Source organism: Malaya genurostris, chromosome 3 (assembly GCF_030247185.1).
Source record: "Malaya genurostris strain Urasoe2022 chromosome 3, Malgen_1.1, whole genome shotgun sequence".
Lineage (NCBI taxonomy): Eukaryota > Metazoa > Arthropoda > Insecta > Diptera > Culicidae > Malaya > Malaya genurostris.
The window spans coordinates 273322433-273338571 of record NC_080572.1 but is presented as its reverse complement, the minus strand read 5'-3'; the positions used below and the strand labels follow the sequence as shown (position 1 = coordinate 273338571).

The window sequence follows — 16139 nt, the reverse complement described above, 5'->3', positions numbered from 1 at the left end:
ATTTTATTCGTCATCATGGTTTATTTATTTACTATGGGGCTCCTTGGTAACTAGTTCATAGCAACTTGAACAGTGTTGTACAAGAAGATTATTTTTATCATTTTCAAGGGGTCGCTATATTTGTGGTAGCTGGCGGTAAATCGCTCACGAACACTTTTTATTCCGATTTTTCTTCGGAGTGCCTGGTCGTGTCGTCGTTTTAACTTTTGGTTGAAATCTGACACTTGAGTGGTTATTTTTTGTCGAGTAGTTAAATTTACCAAAAACTGCGGCTCATTTCAAAATTTGACTGACGGAAAGTTATTTGGGTTTATTTTCCACTGGACATAATTTCAACTAAGAAATTAATATTAGAATTTGCATTGCAAGATTTTTTTTTAGTGTCAGAAAATAACCATTGATCTGTCAAAAATAACCATGCTTCCGAGCAGGGTTATTTTTGACAACATCAAAATAACCACTCCAGTGTCAGATTTTAACCAAAAGTTAAAATTTAACCGCGAAATTGTTCACGGTCTTAGAAGTGTTTAAAATTACCCTAATTCTGATTCTACTCGGTAAGCACAGTGTTGTATGAAACCCCCTCGCTCACCGGCAGTGATGCCATTTTTCTCTGAGCTGAAATTTGTAGATTTGATTTCAAGTCTACTCATATTAATATATGTAAATGAAATTGACTGCTTGAAGTTATGAGCGATAACGGCTAGCTTCCTAGAATGAAATGAAACTATTAAAATAATTATTTTCCGTAGATATCTGGAGAAACAAAACGAAATCTTGAGATTCCTGGAGAAATATTGCAAAATTCCTAGATTTTTGGATGCTGATCCATAATTTCGTACAAAAGACATAAATCCGTAGATCTACGGATAAATCCAAAGGGTTGGCATTGCTGTTCGGATCAGGGTAATTTCGCCGAAAGCCTTTTCGCCGAAAGTCGTTTCGCCGAAAGGGTTATTTCTCCGAATGACATTTTTGCGAATGGGCTATTTTACCGAATGCCATTTCGCCGAATCCTGATATAGTCTTAAAATCGTAATTGGAATTGATTTAAAATAAATACAAATGAAAAATGATAGCGCTACGCCCGTTTAGTTGACCTACAATTGTACTTCTTGAATACAGATTGATTCATGAATCTCAGAGCGGAGTTCCAGAGAAAACTTGTTGACTATTAGCTACTAAGCATCAAAGTAATTACATAGGTGTATCTACCAGGCAAATCTATTGGTATGTGGGAACACGATGTGCAGCAGACTTCCGTCATTCACGCAAAGCACAAAAGCGGATATCCTGTAAGCAAATGGATGTAACCCAATTTTGTCATCCACTCACTACACAAGCTACATGATTCCTTTACAGGCAACCAGCAGAGACCAAATGCCAAATTTCATACTACGCAGAATGATGCGGTATTTTGTTAAGCACGACGCGAAGCCTATGCTTATGCCTTATGCCAAACGAAACATATCTGGTACTATATGAAATTCAAGGTGTAGACCAGGGGTTCCCAAAGTGGTCGATATCCTTTTTGTGGGGGTCGACGTAAACGAAAACTGACTATGGGGGTTGACGAGGTCTAGAAATCGACCCCCTATTGTTTGATATTTACGCTAAAAAGTTGTGTTTATTTGACCATCCGCAGAAATTGGTAAGTATTTTACATCAATATTAAAAAAGCAAGAAAATGAATTTTCAAAAGAAATTTGTAGATGGGGGTCTGAGTTAATGTTAGTAAAGGGGTCCAAGACCCAAAATAGTTTGGGAACCCCTGGTATAGACCAACGATCGTACACGAAAAATCAAGAGGATGACATCATTCTGGGCCGCTGTGATTTGTTCATGTAAACATCGGTCAGTTCTAACCAATTTGTCAATAGTCTGCTTTTGAAATACTGAAACGACGTTGTTACCGTTCAAAATTAGGACAGAAAAAGGTTAGGCGGCTATTTTTGAAGCTTTTAATTGAAGAGTGAAGAGAAAGGCATTTTTAATGCCAAAAAACATTCTAACAGAATCACTAAATTTTTGGTTGAGAAAGCAACGCGAAGACGAGTAGTAAGTAGAGAAGAAGGGCTGAACACGTGACGTGAATACTGTTTGCAATATTTCACTTAGAATTTCAAATGGAAACTTTTCCTTCGTTTCGTTTAGATTCGGCATTCACGATTGTATTGAAGACATTCAGAAATGAAAGTCCCTAGTTTTCAACGCAGTGAATAAGGGCTTTATGCAAACATGCTACAGAATTAAAATTGTTCATTTCCGATGCTAGAGAAAACGATTTGTCCTGATTATATTTGTCTAACACAAATCACTGCCTGGTGGACAGCGGCATCCAATGGGTATAAAAAACCTGGCCACTAACTTTACAACAGCAAAGAGAAAATGAAAGCTGAAGTAACAGTCCTGTTGGTAATGTGCTTTTGCACAATTACCACCGCATTTGATCCAACCGTACCGGAAGTTCTGCGAGGTCTTCTGAAGACTATTCGGCATCCTTTGCAGCTATCCATTGTAGGTTGCTGGGAGGAATCAACTCGGAAGCAGTTTTTCGGTGTGTTCAAGGAATCGTATCTCACTTTGTATACTGATGATCACATCAGTCAACTTCCAGAGGACATCAACCGGCATCAGATTTTTATGGTAGTTGATTTGAGTTGTCCCAATTCTATAGAACTTCTGGAATCAGTAGGTAAATGGCTTTACATCAAGTATCGGTGGCTGATTCTGTGGTCAGCTTTTCTGAACGATGATCCACCTGACGAGGACACTCAAATGCAGTTCTATGTGCAAAGTTTGGCCGACCTTCCCGTCTTGGTTAGCAGTGAAGTTTTTCTATTTATTAAACGAGGGACAGATCATTTTTTGATCAACCAAATCTACAAAACTGGAGTCTCCAGCTCATTGGTGGTGGAATTGTTCGGCACTTGGATCAATGGAAGTTTGATCGATGAGCGAAATTTAGCCGTGACTTCAACCCGTAGATTGAACCTACGTGGACATACGCTGCGTGCTTCGATGGTCGTTACTAATCCCGAAACGTTACATCATCTCACTGACTACAAGTAAGTTACTATTGGTTTATCATTGAACGAAAATGTTCAGCAGGTTTCGTAATTCTACTGACAGAGATAAACACATTGATACGATCACTAAAGTTAACCATGTCCTAACAAACCACTTGATCGAGTACTTGGGCGCACATGTAAATTACTCCGTAGTGTCCAGTTGGGGTTACTACAATACTTCTACGAAACGATGGGATGGCATGATCGGAGAATTGTCACATCGAACAGCGGACCTGGGAGCTTCTCCGTTGTTCTTCACCGTCGATCGGATCGCTGTGATCGAGTACATTGCCATGACATCCGCTACTCGTTCCAAGTTCATCTTTCGATCACCGAAGCTGTCCTACACGGAAAATGTGTTCCTCTTACCGTTTGATGACGTTTGATTTCGTGACTATCCAACAATGTCAAGTTATTCATAGAACTTTTTTTTTATCTAGATCGTTTGGCTCTGTATCGGAGCAGTAGTTCTTCTGGCATCGGGCTTACTACTGATCACTGCCATGGCAGAAACTCATCTTTCGTCGGTTAGGAAACACTCCCGGGATCCCTCGATTCTGCAGCCGACTTTCAGGGACACGCTACTGATGATCTACGGTGCAACCTGTCAGCAGGGTTCGTCAAGTCTACCACGAAGTTTCTCGGCACGTACCATTACGTTGATAGCATTTACCGTTCTGATGTTCCTGTATGGGTGCTACTCGGCCAACATCGTCGCCCTACTGCAGAGCCCATCGACGAAGATTCGTACACTGGAAGATCTGCTGGCGTCTCGGTTGAAGTTCGGTGTTCACGATACGGTATTCAATCGGCACTATTTCTCGCACGCAACGGAATCGACACGGCAAGCGATTTACGAGCGGAAGATTCGTCAACCGTCCGGATCGGAAAACTTCGTAACGCTTGAGCAAGGGATCGATCAGATTCGACGGGGTCTGTATGCGTTCCATGTGGAGCAGGGAGTCGGATACAAGGTCATCAGCGAAACCTACCAGGAGGATGAGAAATGTGGTCTGCAGGAGATTCAATACCTGCAGGTAATCGATCCGTACTATGCGATCCAGAAGGATTCGGCTTACAAGGAACATGTCAAAATTGGGTAATTTCATGTTTGCAGAATTGTTTATGGAATCAACGTTTTCCTCTGTTTACTTCAGGTTGTTTCGACTGAACGAGCACGGAATCCAATATAGGGAGAACTCCAACCTGTACACTAAAAAACCAAAGTGTACCGGAGGTGGAGGTAGATTTGTACCAGTCAGTTTAGTTGATACGGAACCCGCTATCCTGGTGATCGTGTGGGGTGCTGGTCTATCTGCGGTAATTTTTGTGGCCGAAATGATTTTCGTTAAAATCATGAATCGATACCACGATTGGAGACCCTTTCGACCAGTGTCTCAATTAGCTTACGTGAATTGATTAGTTTTATTTAAAATGCAAAGTAACACTCTAAACGAGATAACATACCCCGGTTGAACAAATTGACTGGGGAATATGTCACTTTCATTTAATCGAAATCAAAGGCCTACTACGTGAGAAGTTCTGAACGATTCCCCATTCGACAGTAGTAACGGTTATGTTTTGCACGCAACAGGTCGCCATCAAGCAATGTTTGTAATTTAATAAACGCTGTAAATGCATTTGCTCCATTGCCCGGAGCACCGAAGAGATAGTTTGTTCATATATTACGTAGACTGGCAGATATTGCCCCTTCGGTTGCTGCACGGAGAGATAAGTTAGAAGAAAGTTTGAAACATGTTTACGGTAAATGTCTGCCGAGACTGTTATTTTTCAACTATGTTATCATCATGTAAAGAAGAACATAATAAATTCATTTGCTTCAATATTTGATTGGTTTGTCCTGATAAATTTGAACTACAATTTTCATATCTTGTAACTTTCAGGTAACTAGAAGTAGATTGCCAATCCAATCGATTGCAATTGCTTCACAACTAACGATAATAAGGGAAACAAGTAGAAAGGGAGCAATAAAATGCGACTACCATCGCTCCTCCAATAATCCCTGCAACTCGTAATGAGGGCTACAGTCAGTAATGATGCTACAACGAAAGCCACTTTAGTAACGATTGTCTGACCTAGATAGGTCAATCCTAGGCTTATTACATTGGAAGTATTAAGGTTAAACAAGCGAATGCACTGGACGCAATGAAGCGAAACAATTTTATTTATGAATCGTGAAGGGATCGAATTATGTTTTACTTTGATTTTTACTGTATTATCTAGCGAAAGTGGGTGTCGCGACCTCAATCGGTTCTTTTATTTTTTGTTCCGTTGTTGTTATTCTATGAAATGAAGAAAAATGCGAATCTACAAGACTCTAGCAACAATAGAATTCACAAATTTGCCTACGCTATTTTGACAGCAATTGGACTTTAGTCAGATATCTGCTGGCAACCGGAGTACCATCCAAGCGGATTCTCTTCGTTTCACAGAAAATAAAAATACTTGACTTCTTATTTTTATAATTTTGAATATTTTCTTCCAGAATTCCGTGTGGAATTCAGTAGGAAATCCGAATCAATGCGGACTTCAGAATCAGAACTACAACTGATTGGCATATTGTCTCAAAACTGAATTGCCGGTAGCGACACCTGCCGAAGAAAAATGGAACCAAGAAATGGAGGGTTCTTCCGAAAATGTTCATATTGGCAATAGTGATTTGCAACTATTTTTTTTTTTGGTTTTTTCAGTAGTACAAATATATATCAGCAATAAAAGTAAACTCGGAGTAGAAGAAAATCGATTTTAAAGTGATTACTACTACTTTTTTTAGTGTAAACTACGATTAAACATGGAAAATCTTAAGAAATGTGGGAGTTTGGGTAAGGTTAGGTTCCTTCGGACCAATGTTGTTTTAAACAGAAAATATTTCAATGTTTGTTTACGACTATTAGAATGTTTAACGATCAAGTACCATTTATTTTGAATATTTCATTTGTTATTTCCCGGCATTTGAAAAATGGTATAATGCTTAATTTTAAATAAACGTTAGTTTTCGCACAACAAATTAAAATCAATGATTTGATTAAAGTCGCCATAACTAAGTTCAGTTTTTGCAATGACTGAGTGAAACCATATATTGGAGAAGCCAAATGAATGAAAAACATACAGAAGAGATGATTTTTTTGGAAAAAGATACGCTCAGAGACAGGACTCGACCCTGCGTTCTAATGCATTCCGTGCATACGCGCTATCATTTTGCCACCCTAAGCCTTGTGATAGAAACAGCTCTAAAACACGACTAGACATGATAAAACCTACATCGAACATGGTCTACATCCTAGCCGTCTCACGACCGGTACCATACATTCAAACATCTTCTCTGTTAATCAAACACTAGTTTTCTCGTTATATACCTATTTTCCGCTCAAGCACTGAGTAGGACGTGTTTTAGAGCTGTGTCTATCACATGGCTTAGGGTGGCGAAATGATAGTGCGTATGCACCTAATGCATTAGAACGCAAGTTCGTTTCCTGTCTCTGAGCGTATCTTTTTCCAAAAAAATCATCTTTTCTGTAAGTTTGTCATTCATTTGGCTTCTCCAATATATGTTTCCACTTCCCACAAACGGTAATTTTTTTTTCTTTGGTTGGTACAATCTTCGTTGACATTCCTGTTAAGTTTGAGCGGAATATATCAATTAGTGTGGGTTTGGCCGCTGTTTGTTTATGACACGAAAAATTTGTCTGGCCATTTTTAACATGGGAAAAAAAATTGAACAACGAGTTTACTTCAAATTTACTGTTTCAAATAGAATTTCGGCTACGGAATCATTAAACATGTTGCAGACGTGTGATCGAAGAAAAAAAAAACGTCAAAATCGGTCAAAAATCAAGGTGATGCTCATCGTTTTCTCCGAGTACCGCGGTGTTGTTTACCATGAATTCGTTCCGACGGGCGAAACGGTCAATAAAAAGTACTACTTGGGTGTTTTGAGACGTCTACGCGAAGCAATTCGACGGAAACAACCGGATTTGTGGGCAGAAAATTCACGAATTTTACACCATGGAAATGAGCTGTCGCATTCCAGCATGATTGTGACTGAACTTTTTACCATTCACGACACAAAAGTAATCGCTCAGCCGCCATATTCGCCAAAATTGGCCCCCTGTAATTAGTTTCTATTTCCAAAACTGAAATATCCACTTCGGGAAACGGACATAAACAGGACATAAAAAGTAATTCGATGAAGGAATTGAAAGTCATCCCGGCCGAGGTCTATGGCGAGTGTATGGAAAATTGGATTGGCCACTAGGATGCTTGTATTGTTTCAAAAGGAGCCTATTTTGAAGGCGATAGTAAATAGAGGTACTAAAATCTAAAAAAAGTTGATTTTTTAAATTCAGTTCGGGTAAATTTTTATCAGAAGGTATAACTGAATACATAAATAGTAATTTTAAATCATTTTGGATATTAAGAACTTGTAAATGGCCAGCTCTTCCGAGAATTCTTGCATAAACTGTTGAAATTTACAGGTTTCCAGTAAAAAAAAGGCAAAAAGGCCATTCCATTCCTCTACCTAGGGTGTAGAGTTTAGGTGGCATCAGTTGAGGCCTTGAGACGGTCAAAAAACGAATCGCAAGCTGCCCGAATGTGACTTGCAGGTATTTAGGCCCACTCGCCTCCAGACTGGTGTATCTTTTAGTTCGGACTTTGCTCTCCAAAATGGCCCAAAGAGAATAATCCATTGGATTCGCATCTGGTGAATTCGAGAGCCATTGTGTGGACGTGATGAAGTTCGGAACGTTGTTTTTCAGCCATTCTTGGTTCACTCGAGCTTTGTGAGACGGTGCCGAGTCCTGCTGAAACGTCCATGGTCTGCCACCGAAATGTTTGTCTGCCCACGGCTTCAAAGCAACCTCCAGAATACTTTCCCGATAATATGTCGCATTTACCTTGACGCCAGGCTCGAAGGTCTGAAGTTGGTTACACTTCGAGTGCCGGACCCTGTATATATCAATGTCGATCTGTTTGATCAAAGACTCAGAAACGAACAGTGAGTAAAAATTCATTACTCGGTCCATTGTTATCAATAAACTTAGTGTAAACCCACAAAACATCGAGAGTTTCGTTCAATAAGCTACAATTAAATGAACCGTATTCGACATGAAATTGAGTAAATATTACACAAACGTTGAGTAAATAAAACTTACTATTGTGTAGATATCAGGGATGCCATTTATACAGATTTATATGTTTTATACAGATATTTACATGCGCATACAGACTAATACAGAACACAGATTTCCTAAGTTTGATACAGATTTCGCAAAAAGTAAGGCGGAAATTAAACTTTTCCACCAGAGCTATGTGTTAGTGTTTGATTGCAGTGACGAGATAAAACAAAGGTAAATCACAAATTCAAATTAAGATTTATTGTGCAGATATTTGATGATGGACACTGAAATACATTTATAATTTCATATCAATTTGAACGGATATTCAAGAAAGTCATGGCATCATGAAACTTTATTGTCCGACTAATAGTTGTATGACCTGACTTGACGTTGAATGTTGAACGTTGGAGTTCCACGTCAATTTATGAAGTCGACATTTTTAAACTAGGTAAGAAAACTATCGATGAATTTTCTTGTGAGCGCGACAATGACTTACGAAGATATGAAGAATGAATGCTCATTGAATCTGTTATTCTAGGTATAACCTTAATCTATTGGAATAGCATCGTTTAGTATCATTTTATTGTAGAAATTTCATTGTGAGTACAGATAAATACAGATTTTTAATACAAAGCAATACAGATTTCCAATGAAAATATCTGGCATCTGGTAAATATGTTCAGTATATTTTTGTTAGTGTCTTAAATCCTTATTGAGCAAAAATCACGCGATTTTTTTTTATAACGGCTAATAAGCCGCTTCCAGTTTCGAAAGAAATTGCAGGCGAACTATGAATAATAGAGTATCTAATTTACCACCAGACGAAAGTGAAAACTTTTCTCTGCCGTTTACTATTATGTCTTACTCTCAGTGAGCGCCGAGTCATTCGAAATTACTCTTCAAAGTGAATGTTGATGGATGGCTTATTGGCCGTTATAAAAAAAACGCGTGAAATCAAAATTGACACACCACTCAAATTCATAAAAAAACATATAATCTAAAGTTGAGTTAACACCTATCTATTAATTTTTTGAGTTGAGAGACAAAACTGTCAAAATTTGAGTATTTATACTTGAAATATAAAAAAAAAATTTGAGTTCCTTTAACTCAAAATAAAGAATTTCTTCTTCGTTAATGTTTATATACATTTAATATTGAATATTTTGAATGCGCAAAAAAGAGATTCAAACCCGTTTCCTTTTGATCGATTTGGAGACAAAACTGAATCGATTTGAAATCCTTATGTTGAGCTTTCCACTTAGCATAATTGAAACCACAAAATTTCTATTGAAAACATCTATGATTGATGATTCATGCGCCCTTATTCTGAATAATGTCGTATCGTTTTTGCCCTCGTATTTCATTAGTATTCCCCATAACGTATTAACCCATAAAGCAAAATCAAAGGTAGCTATGATTCAATCGAGCCACATTCGATCGAAAAAACAATACGTCGTTATTCAGAATAAGGGCGATGGTTTCACACAACGGATCAATGAAAAATGCCATATTCTGGTTGGAGCATCGTTGAACTAGTTCTACTGGAGATATTTAGAAGTTTATAACTACCTATATTTTTCAAAATAAACACTTATTAACTGTAGAATACTTCTACTTCGCGTAAAATGAGCGGATTACTAGAAGACGGGCAAAAGATTTATGTCATTTTGTTTCGAACATCGGTTCTGGCAGCCAACTGGTGCTGCCGAGGTATCCAAAGGTATTGATGTTTATAGCTGGCAGTGAAGGAGGTGCTAGCTTACTCTTAATTTCATATAACTTATTCCTTATTCCTTATTCCTTATTCCTTATTCCTTATTCCTTATTCCTTATTCCTTATTCCTTATTCCTTATTCCTTATTCCTTATTCCTTATTCCTTATTCCTTATTCCTTATTCCTTATTCCTTATTCCTTATTCCTTATTCCTTATTCCTTATTCCTTATTCCTTATTCCTTATTCCTTATTCCTTATTCCTTATTCCTTATTCCTTATTCCTTATTCCTTATTCCTTATTCCTTATTCCTTATTCCTTATTCCTTATTCCTTATTCCTTATTCCTTATTCCTTATTCCTTATTCCTTATTCCTTATTCCTTATTCCTTATTCCTTATTCCTTATTCCTTATTCCTTATTTCTTATTCCTTATTCCTTATTCCTTATTCCTTATTCCTTATTCCTTATTCCTTATTCCTTATTCCTTATTCCTTATTCCTTATTCCTTATTCCTTATTCCTTATTCCTTATTCCTTATTCCTTATTCCTTATTCCTTATTCCTTATTCCTTATTCCTTATTCCTTATTCCTTATTCCTTATTCCTTATTCCTTATTCCTTATTCCTTATTCCTTATTCCTTATTCCTTATTCCTTATTCCTTATTCCTTATTCCTTATTCCTTATTCCTTATTCCTTATTCCTTATTCCTTATTCCTTTTTCCTTATTCCTTATTCCTTATTCCTTATTCCTTATTCCTTATTCCTTATTCCTTATTCCTTATTCCTTATTCCTTATTCCTTATTCCTTATTCCTTATTCCTTATTCCTTATTCCTTATTCCTTATTCCTTATTCCTTATTCCTTATTCCTTATTCCTTATTCCTTATTCCTTATTCCTTATTCCTTATTCCTTATTCCTTATTCCTTATTCCTTATTCCTTATTCCTTATTCCTTATTCCTTATTCCTTATTCCTTATTCCTTATTCCTTATTCCTTATTCCTTATTCCTTATTCCTTATTCCTTATTCCTTATTCCTTATTCCTTATTCCTTATTCCTTATTCCTTATTCCTTATTCCTTATTCCTTATTCCTTATTCCTTATTCCTTATTCCTTATTCCTTATTCCTTATTCCTTATTCCTTATTCCTTATTCCTTATTCCTTATTCCTTATTCCTTATTCCTTATTCCTTATTCCTTATTCCTTATTCCTTATTCCTTATTCCTTATTCCTTATTCCTTATTCCTTATTCCTTATTCCTTATTCCTTATTCCTTATTCCTTATTCCTTATTCCTTATTCCTTATTCCTTATTCCTTATTCCTTATTCCTTATTCCTTATTCCTTATTCCTTATTCCTTATTCCTTATTTCTTATTCCTTATTCCTTATTCCTTATTCCTTATTCCTTATTCCTTATTCCTTATTCCTTATTCCTTATTCCTTATTCCTTATTCCTTATTCCTTATTCCTTATTCCTTATTCCTTATTCCTTATTCCTTATTCCTTATTCCTTATTCCTTATTCCTTATCCCTTTTTCCTTATTCCTTATTCCTTATTCCTTATTCCTTATTCCTTATTCCTTATTCCTTATTCCTTATTCCTTATTCCTTATTCCTTATTCCTTATTCCTTATTCCTTATTCCTTATTCCTTATTCCTTATTCCTTATTCCTTATTCCTTATTCCTTATTCCTTATTCCTTATTCCTTATTCCTTATTCCTTATTCCTTATTCCTTATTCCTTATTCCTTATTCCTTATTCCTTATTCCTTATTCCTTATTCCTTATTCCTTATTCCTTATTCCTTATTCCTTATTCCTTATTCCTTATTCCTTATTCCTTATTCCTTATTCCTTATTCCTTATTCCTTATTCCTTATTCCTTATTCCTTATTCCTTATTCCTTATTCCTTATTCCTTATTCCTTATTCCTTATTCCTTATTCCTTATTCCTTATTCCTTATTCCTTATTCCTTATTCCTTATTCCTTATTCCTTATTCCTTATTCCTTATTCCTTATTCCTTATTCCTTATTCCTTATTCCTTATTCCTTATTCCTTATTCCTTATTCCTTATTCCTTATTCCTTATTCCTTATTCCTTATTCCTTATTCCTTATTCCTTATTCCTTATTCCTTATTCCTTATTCCTTATTCCTTATTCCTTATTCCTTATTCCTTATTCCTTATTCCTTATTCCTTATTCCTTATTCCTTATTCCTTATTCCTTATTCCTTATTCCTTATTCCTTATTCCTTATTCCTTATTCCTTATTCCTTATTCCTTATTCCTTATTCCTTATTCCTTATTCCTTATTCCTTATTCCTTATTCCTTATTCCTTATTCCTTATTCCTTATTCCTTATTCCTTATTCCTTATTCCTTATTCCTTATTCCTTATTCCTTATTCCTTATTCCTTATTCCTTATTCCTTATTCCTTATTCCTTATTCCTTATTCCTTATTCCTTATTCCTTATTCCTTATTCCTTATTCCTTATTCCTTATTCCTTATTCCTTATTCCTTATTCCTTATTCCTTATTCCTTATTCCTTATTCCTTATTCCTTATTCCTTATTACATTTTCATTGAGTCTTCTACATTTCCACATCTGCCATCGATAGACTAGAGTGATGTCGTGTCGAAACAAATGAGTTTAATGGATTTATTTCACAATCCAACAGACATATTAATTCACGCAACAAGTCCATAATGTGACCCATTTCGCTGGACGCAGGTACATATGACGAAACATAAACATTATGAATTATGTTTATTATCACGATTATGTTGGACGACAGTTTAGTTCGCTTCCTTTGACCAATCGGAGTGGACACGGAAAACGCAGATAGGACTAGCTCAGTTATTTCGATAATTTTCTCGCGAATAAAAATGGTTGGAAATATTTGGAGAATATATTTATTGAGTTTTCTCCTGACGGTTTCCAGCCGCTTCAGTTTGGCAACGTTCTTCGTGAAACCATCGCTGTCAGTGCCGTCTCCGGGAATTGGAGATTTCGGTGGTGTTGGTGACATCGGGACCAGCGGTTTTCGCCCTGGAACGGGTACAATAATTTTCCCGAAACCAAACGATCGGACCAGTGCTTTTGTTGGACTGCTGAAGCTTCCGTGTAAGTTAGGCTTAGGACCATTCCCGGTTAGGACACTCGAATGTTCATGCACTAATATTTGTATCAGACATACTTTGTCACTACGCATCCCGCGGTGAGTGGCCATCGTATCCGCCGCAGTTGCACGGTGCAGTCCTGGATCTTGGCCGGCACGTATTTGCCATGGACGATTACGGTCTGCGGAATTACTGCAGCAAATACGTCGCCGTCAATCGTTGCTATCGACCATGCTGTTCCACTCCGGGTAAGTTTGAACGGACTGTCACTTTGGTAGGAAACGGCCTACTATATGGCTTTCGAGAATTGTACACAAACTGCCGGGCGCCTACTTTCTGGCAAATCTGTTTCCTTCACAATGCTGTAGTGAAATAACAAATTTCAAACTTTAATTGTTTTTAAACAGTTGTTCCCATACCGGTACACTCTCTTCAGTTTCCCACCAGTGCCTCAACGATTCCCTCAACCACGATGAAACCACCACCGACTTGTTTGTGTACTTGTGGTCGCCAAGGTTGGAAGTTCAGAATACTCATAATTTCCACAATCGCAATATTGGCGTGTCAAAATTGGCGAAATGTAACGCGGAATTGAATCACTAATTTTTTTGCTTCCTTATTCGAATTTAAGTTAGAAAAATAAGATACTCAGAAAAACACGCTTTTCTCTTTCCACAAGTCTTCCCCGTAGTTATTGATCTCGGATCAAACAAACGCTTCAGCATCCTAACCAAACATCAGCTAACCCCAACGAAACGTCCTTTCTCAGACGACGACGACGACGACGGCGACGATGGGGATGACGAAATCGAAATCGACACCGAAATCATCACTGGTGTGGCCAACAAAAACGACCACCCGGAAGAGGGCCAACCACCGGTGGATGCAGAAATTCCGGGTGATGAGACGGAAGCGGCTCGGTTGCAATCGCAGGACAAAGAGCTTGGTTCCCAGCGGAAGCCGGTGTCCTGTGGTGGTGGTGGTGGCAGAAATGAAAATTGTACTTCGAATAAGGTTCCCTTTACGCCACTGAAAGCAGCCGGTGCTGGCGATGGAAGTGCACCGACACGGAAGTAAAATCGAACACAGCGAACTGCAGCAGCTGTGGAAATGCGTTTTGATGATTGATGTTTGATGTAGGTTCGCTGCAGGCCCCCGTTGGACGGTCAGTAGACGGCACATGCTGGATTTGAATTAGATTATTAGAGTTTCGATGTAGCCGGTAGTGAAGAAGTGATTGCAATCTGGAAATATCAATCATAGTTAAACACTTTATTAAACTATTGAATGTCTATGTGATTTCGAGTTATATGAAACTATTGAACACAACTAGTTTTGAGTCATATTTTATTTTTCAAAAAATAGCTAGAAAGCACATGGAGAGTTTAACAGCGAATTTACAAGTTCGGTTGAAGTACATCGATAGAGCATTGTTTTTTTTTGTATTGTGGTTTTGTAACTATTTCAAGAGTCTGTGTCCATTTTGGTTAGTAAACTTTGGAACATTCGTGACAATTGGATTTTAATATCATTTTTTTCGACAATTTTTTTTTTCAAAACAAAATTGCAGTCAAATTTGATTTATGCATGTACTACATAAAACATCAATGTTGTTAATCGGTAAACAATCTAGCAGTCAGCATTTTTTTATCTTTGAAACTATTTAACCTACACAACATAACAGATCCTTTTCATTTGCTAAGTTCAGATTTATATACATAAGGTGAAAGTTCAGTTAAGCGCACCGCTGGAAGAAAAAATCAGTTGAGATTGGCCTTTTCGGTGGATGTGATGGCTTACGCGTTGTACAAATAGGCGAAATATCGTTTTTTTGTTGTTGTTCATTCACGAGGACAGCAAGAACAGTTCCTCTGAAGTTCAAACAGTGTTCTCGTCGAGTCCCTGGAAGAGATTAAAAAGAAAGTATTACATGTAATGGATACTCAAATTTACAGAAAACTACCTTCTATCTATTAAATGAAAAATGATAAAACATCAAACGCTTAAAACAGCTCAGTGGCACGTCAGGTACTTTCTTAATTACGACTGACAGTATTTTTCATCGAATATCATTTGTGTTCTCCGTTACAACTGCGAAGCAAAACAGAGAATAAAGCTATCTGTCGCAATTAGGAATAAAGTACGACTCACATTTTTCGTAAGACTCTAGAACTGACACACTTCAAATAAACACCGAATGGGATGATAAAATTTTAGTTTTTTTAATAATTTTAAAATTCCTGAGTAAAAAACGAACTTTTGTTTTGTGAATATTTAAAAATAAAAAGTGCTTCGTTTTGGACACTTTAAACAGTTTCCGAGTTACAACGATTTTACACCCGCCTTTTTAAAAAATCAACTTTGAATCGAATTGGTCTCTCGATCCGGGCCAACAAATGGTTTACTATTCTCAAAACGTGCTTTGCACAGGGGGAAGAAGAAAACTCCTGCAACTGGGGCTTTTTACGACATGGAAGTAGGAACTCAGTGAATCTATTCCTATCTGGAGAAAGACAATAAGTCTCTATCGCTTGGTGGGTCACAGCCCCTTGTAGAATATTTATGCAAAACAAATTGAAACAACTACAGAGGAGAGCCCTAAAGGAGATGTTCGAACTAGGGCTACACACAACTATTGTCAAAAATTACTTCTGATTTCTAAAACTTGTTTTGAATATTTAGACAGCAGTTTATTTGTGCTCCATAAAAACTAATTTTTGTTTATACGAATTATTTGTTGGAGATAGTTCTTTCAGAATTTTGGATGACCTGAAAAGGACTGTTTGGTTTGAAATCCGCACTTCATGATCAAACCGCGCACAACACAAATCCATAAGCATGCCAGTTCCGGCTGGGAACTTAGTATCGAACAACATTGACAACAACCAGTCGCCAATGCGACAAAACTTCTTTTCAATCGAATACTATTAGATGAAAACGAAATTCATGGTCGTTTACTGTCAGCATATCCCTTGTCATAAATTTCACTTTGGTTGCCGAAGCTCCCAGTTTGTAGTGCCGAGTAGTCTACCTGTTTCATTGTCTTCACTGTGGGTAGCGAGCAAGTGCGGATGAATAGGCATAAACATTAA

General features: G+C 37.2%; 2 protein-coding genes across 5 annotated transcripts in view; one reads left to right on the top strand and one right to left on the bottom strand.

The window, feature by feature from the left end:
• The window catches only part of LOC131437877 (ionotropic receptor 75a-like), a 36889-nt gene extending 31972 nt beyond the window's left edge, over positions 1-4917 (top strand). For all 3 annotated transcript variants that reach the window (XM_058607517.1, XM_058607519.1, XM_058607518.1), the window contains exons 4-7: positions 2155-3068; positions 3133-3451; positions 3512-4170; positions 4229-4917. In XM_058607517.1, coding sequence (XP_058463500.1) covers positions 2389-3068; positions 3133-3451; positions 3512-4170; positions 4229-4490 — 1920 coding nt within the window. In that variant the 5' untranslated portion in view covers positions 2155-2388 and the 3' untranslated portion in view covers positions 4491-4917. The remainder of the gene's footprint in view (positions 1-2154; positions 3069-3132; positions 3452-3511; positions 4171-4228) is intronic.
• Positions 4918-14368: 9451 nt separating this feature from the next.
• LOC131437880 (diuretic hormone receptor-like) overlaps positions 14369-16139 on the bottom strand; it is a 122935-nt gene continuing 121164 nt past the window's right edge. Inside the window, exons 12-13 of one of the 2 annotated variants that reach the window (XM_058607524.1) lie at positions 14848-14949; positions 14369-14794 (exon numbers count right to left, since the gene is read on the bottom strand). In XM_058607524.1, the coding sequence (XP_058463507.1) occupies positions 14926-14949 (24 nt within the window). In that variant the 3' untranslated portion in view covers positions 14369-14794; positions 14848-14925. Of the gene's footprint in view, positions 14950-16139 lie in introns of both variants that reach the window. The other variant, XM_058607525.1, reaches the window with a different exon arrangement.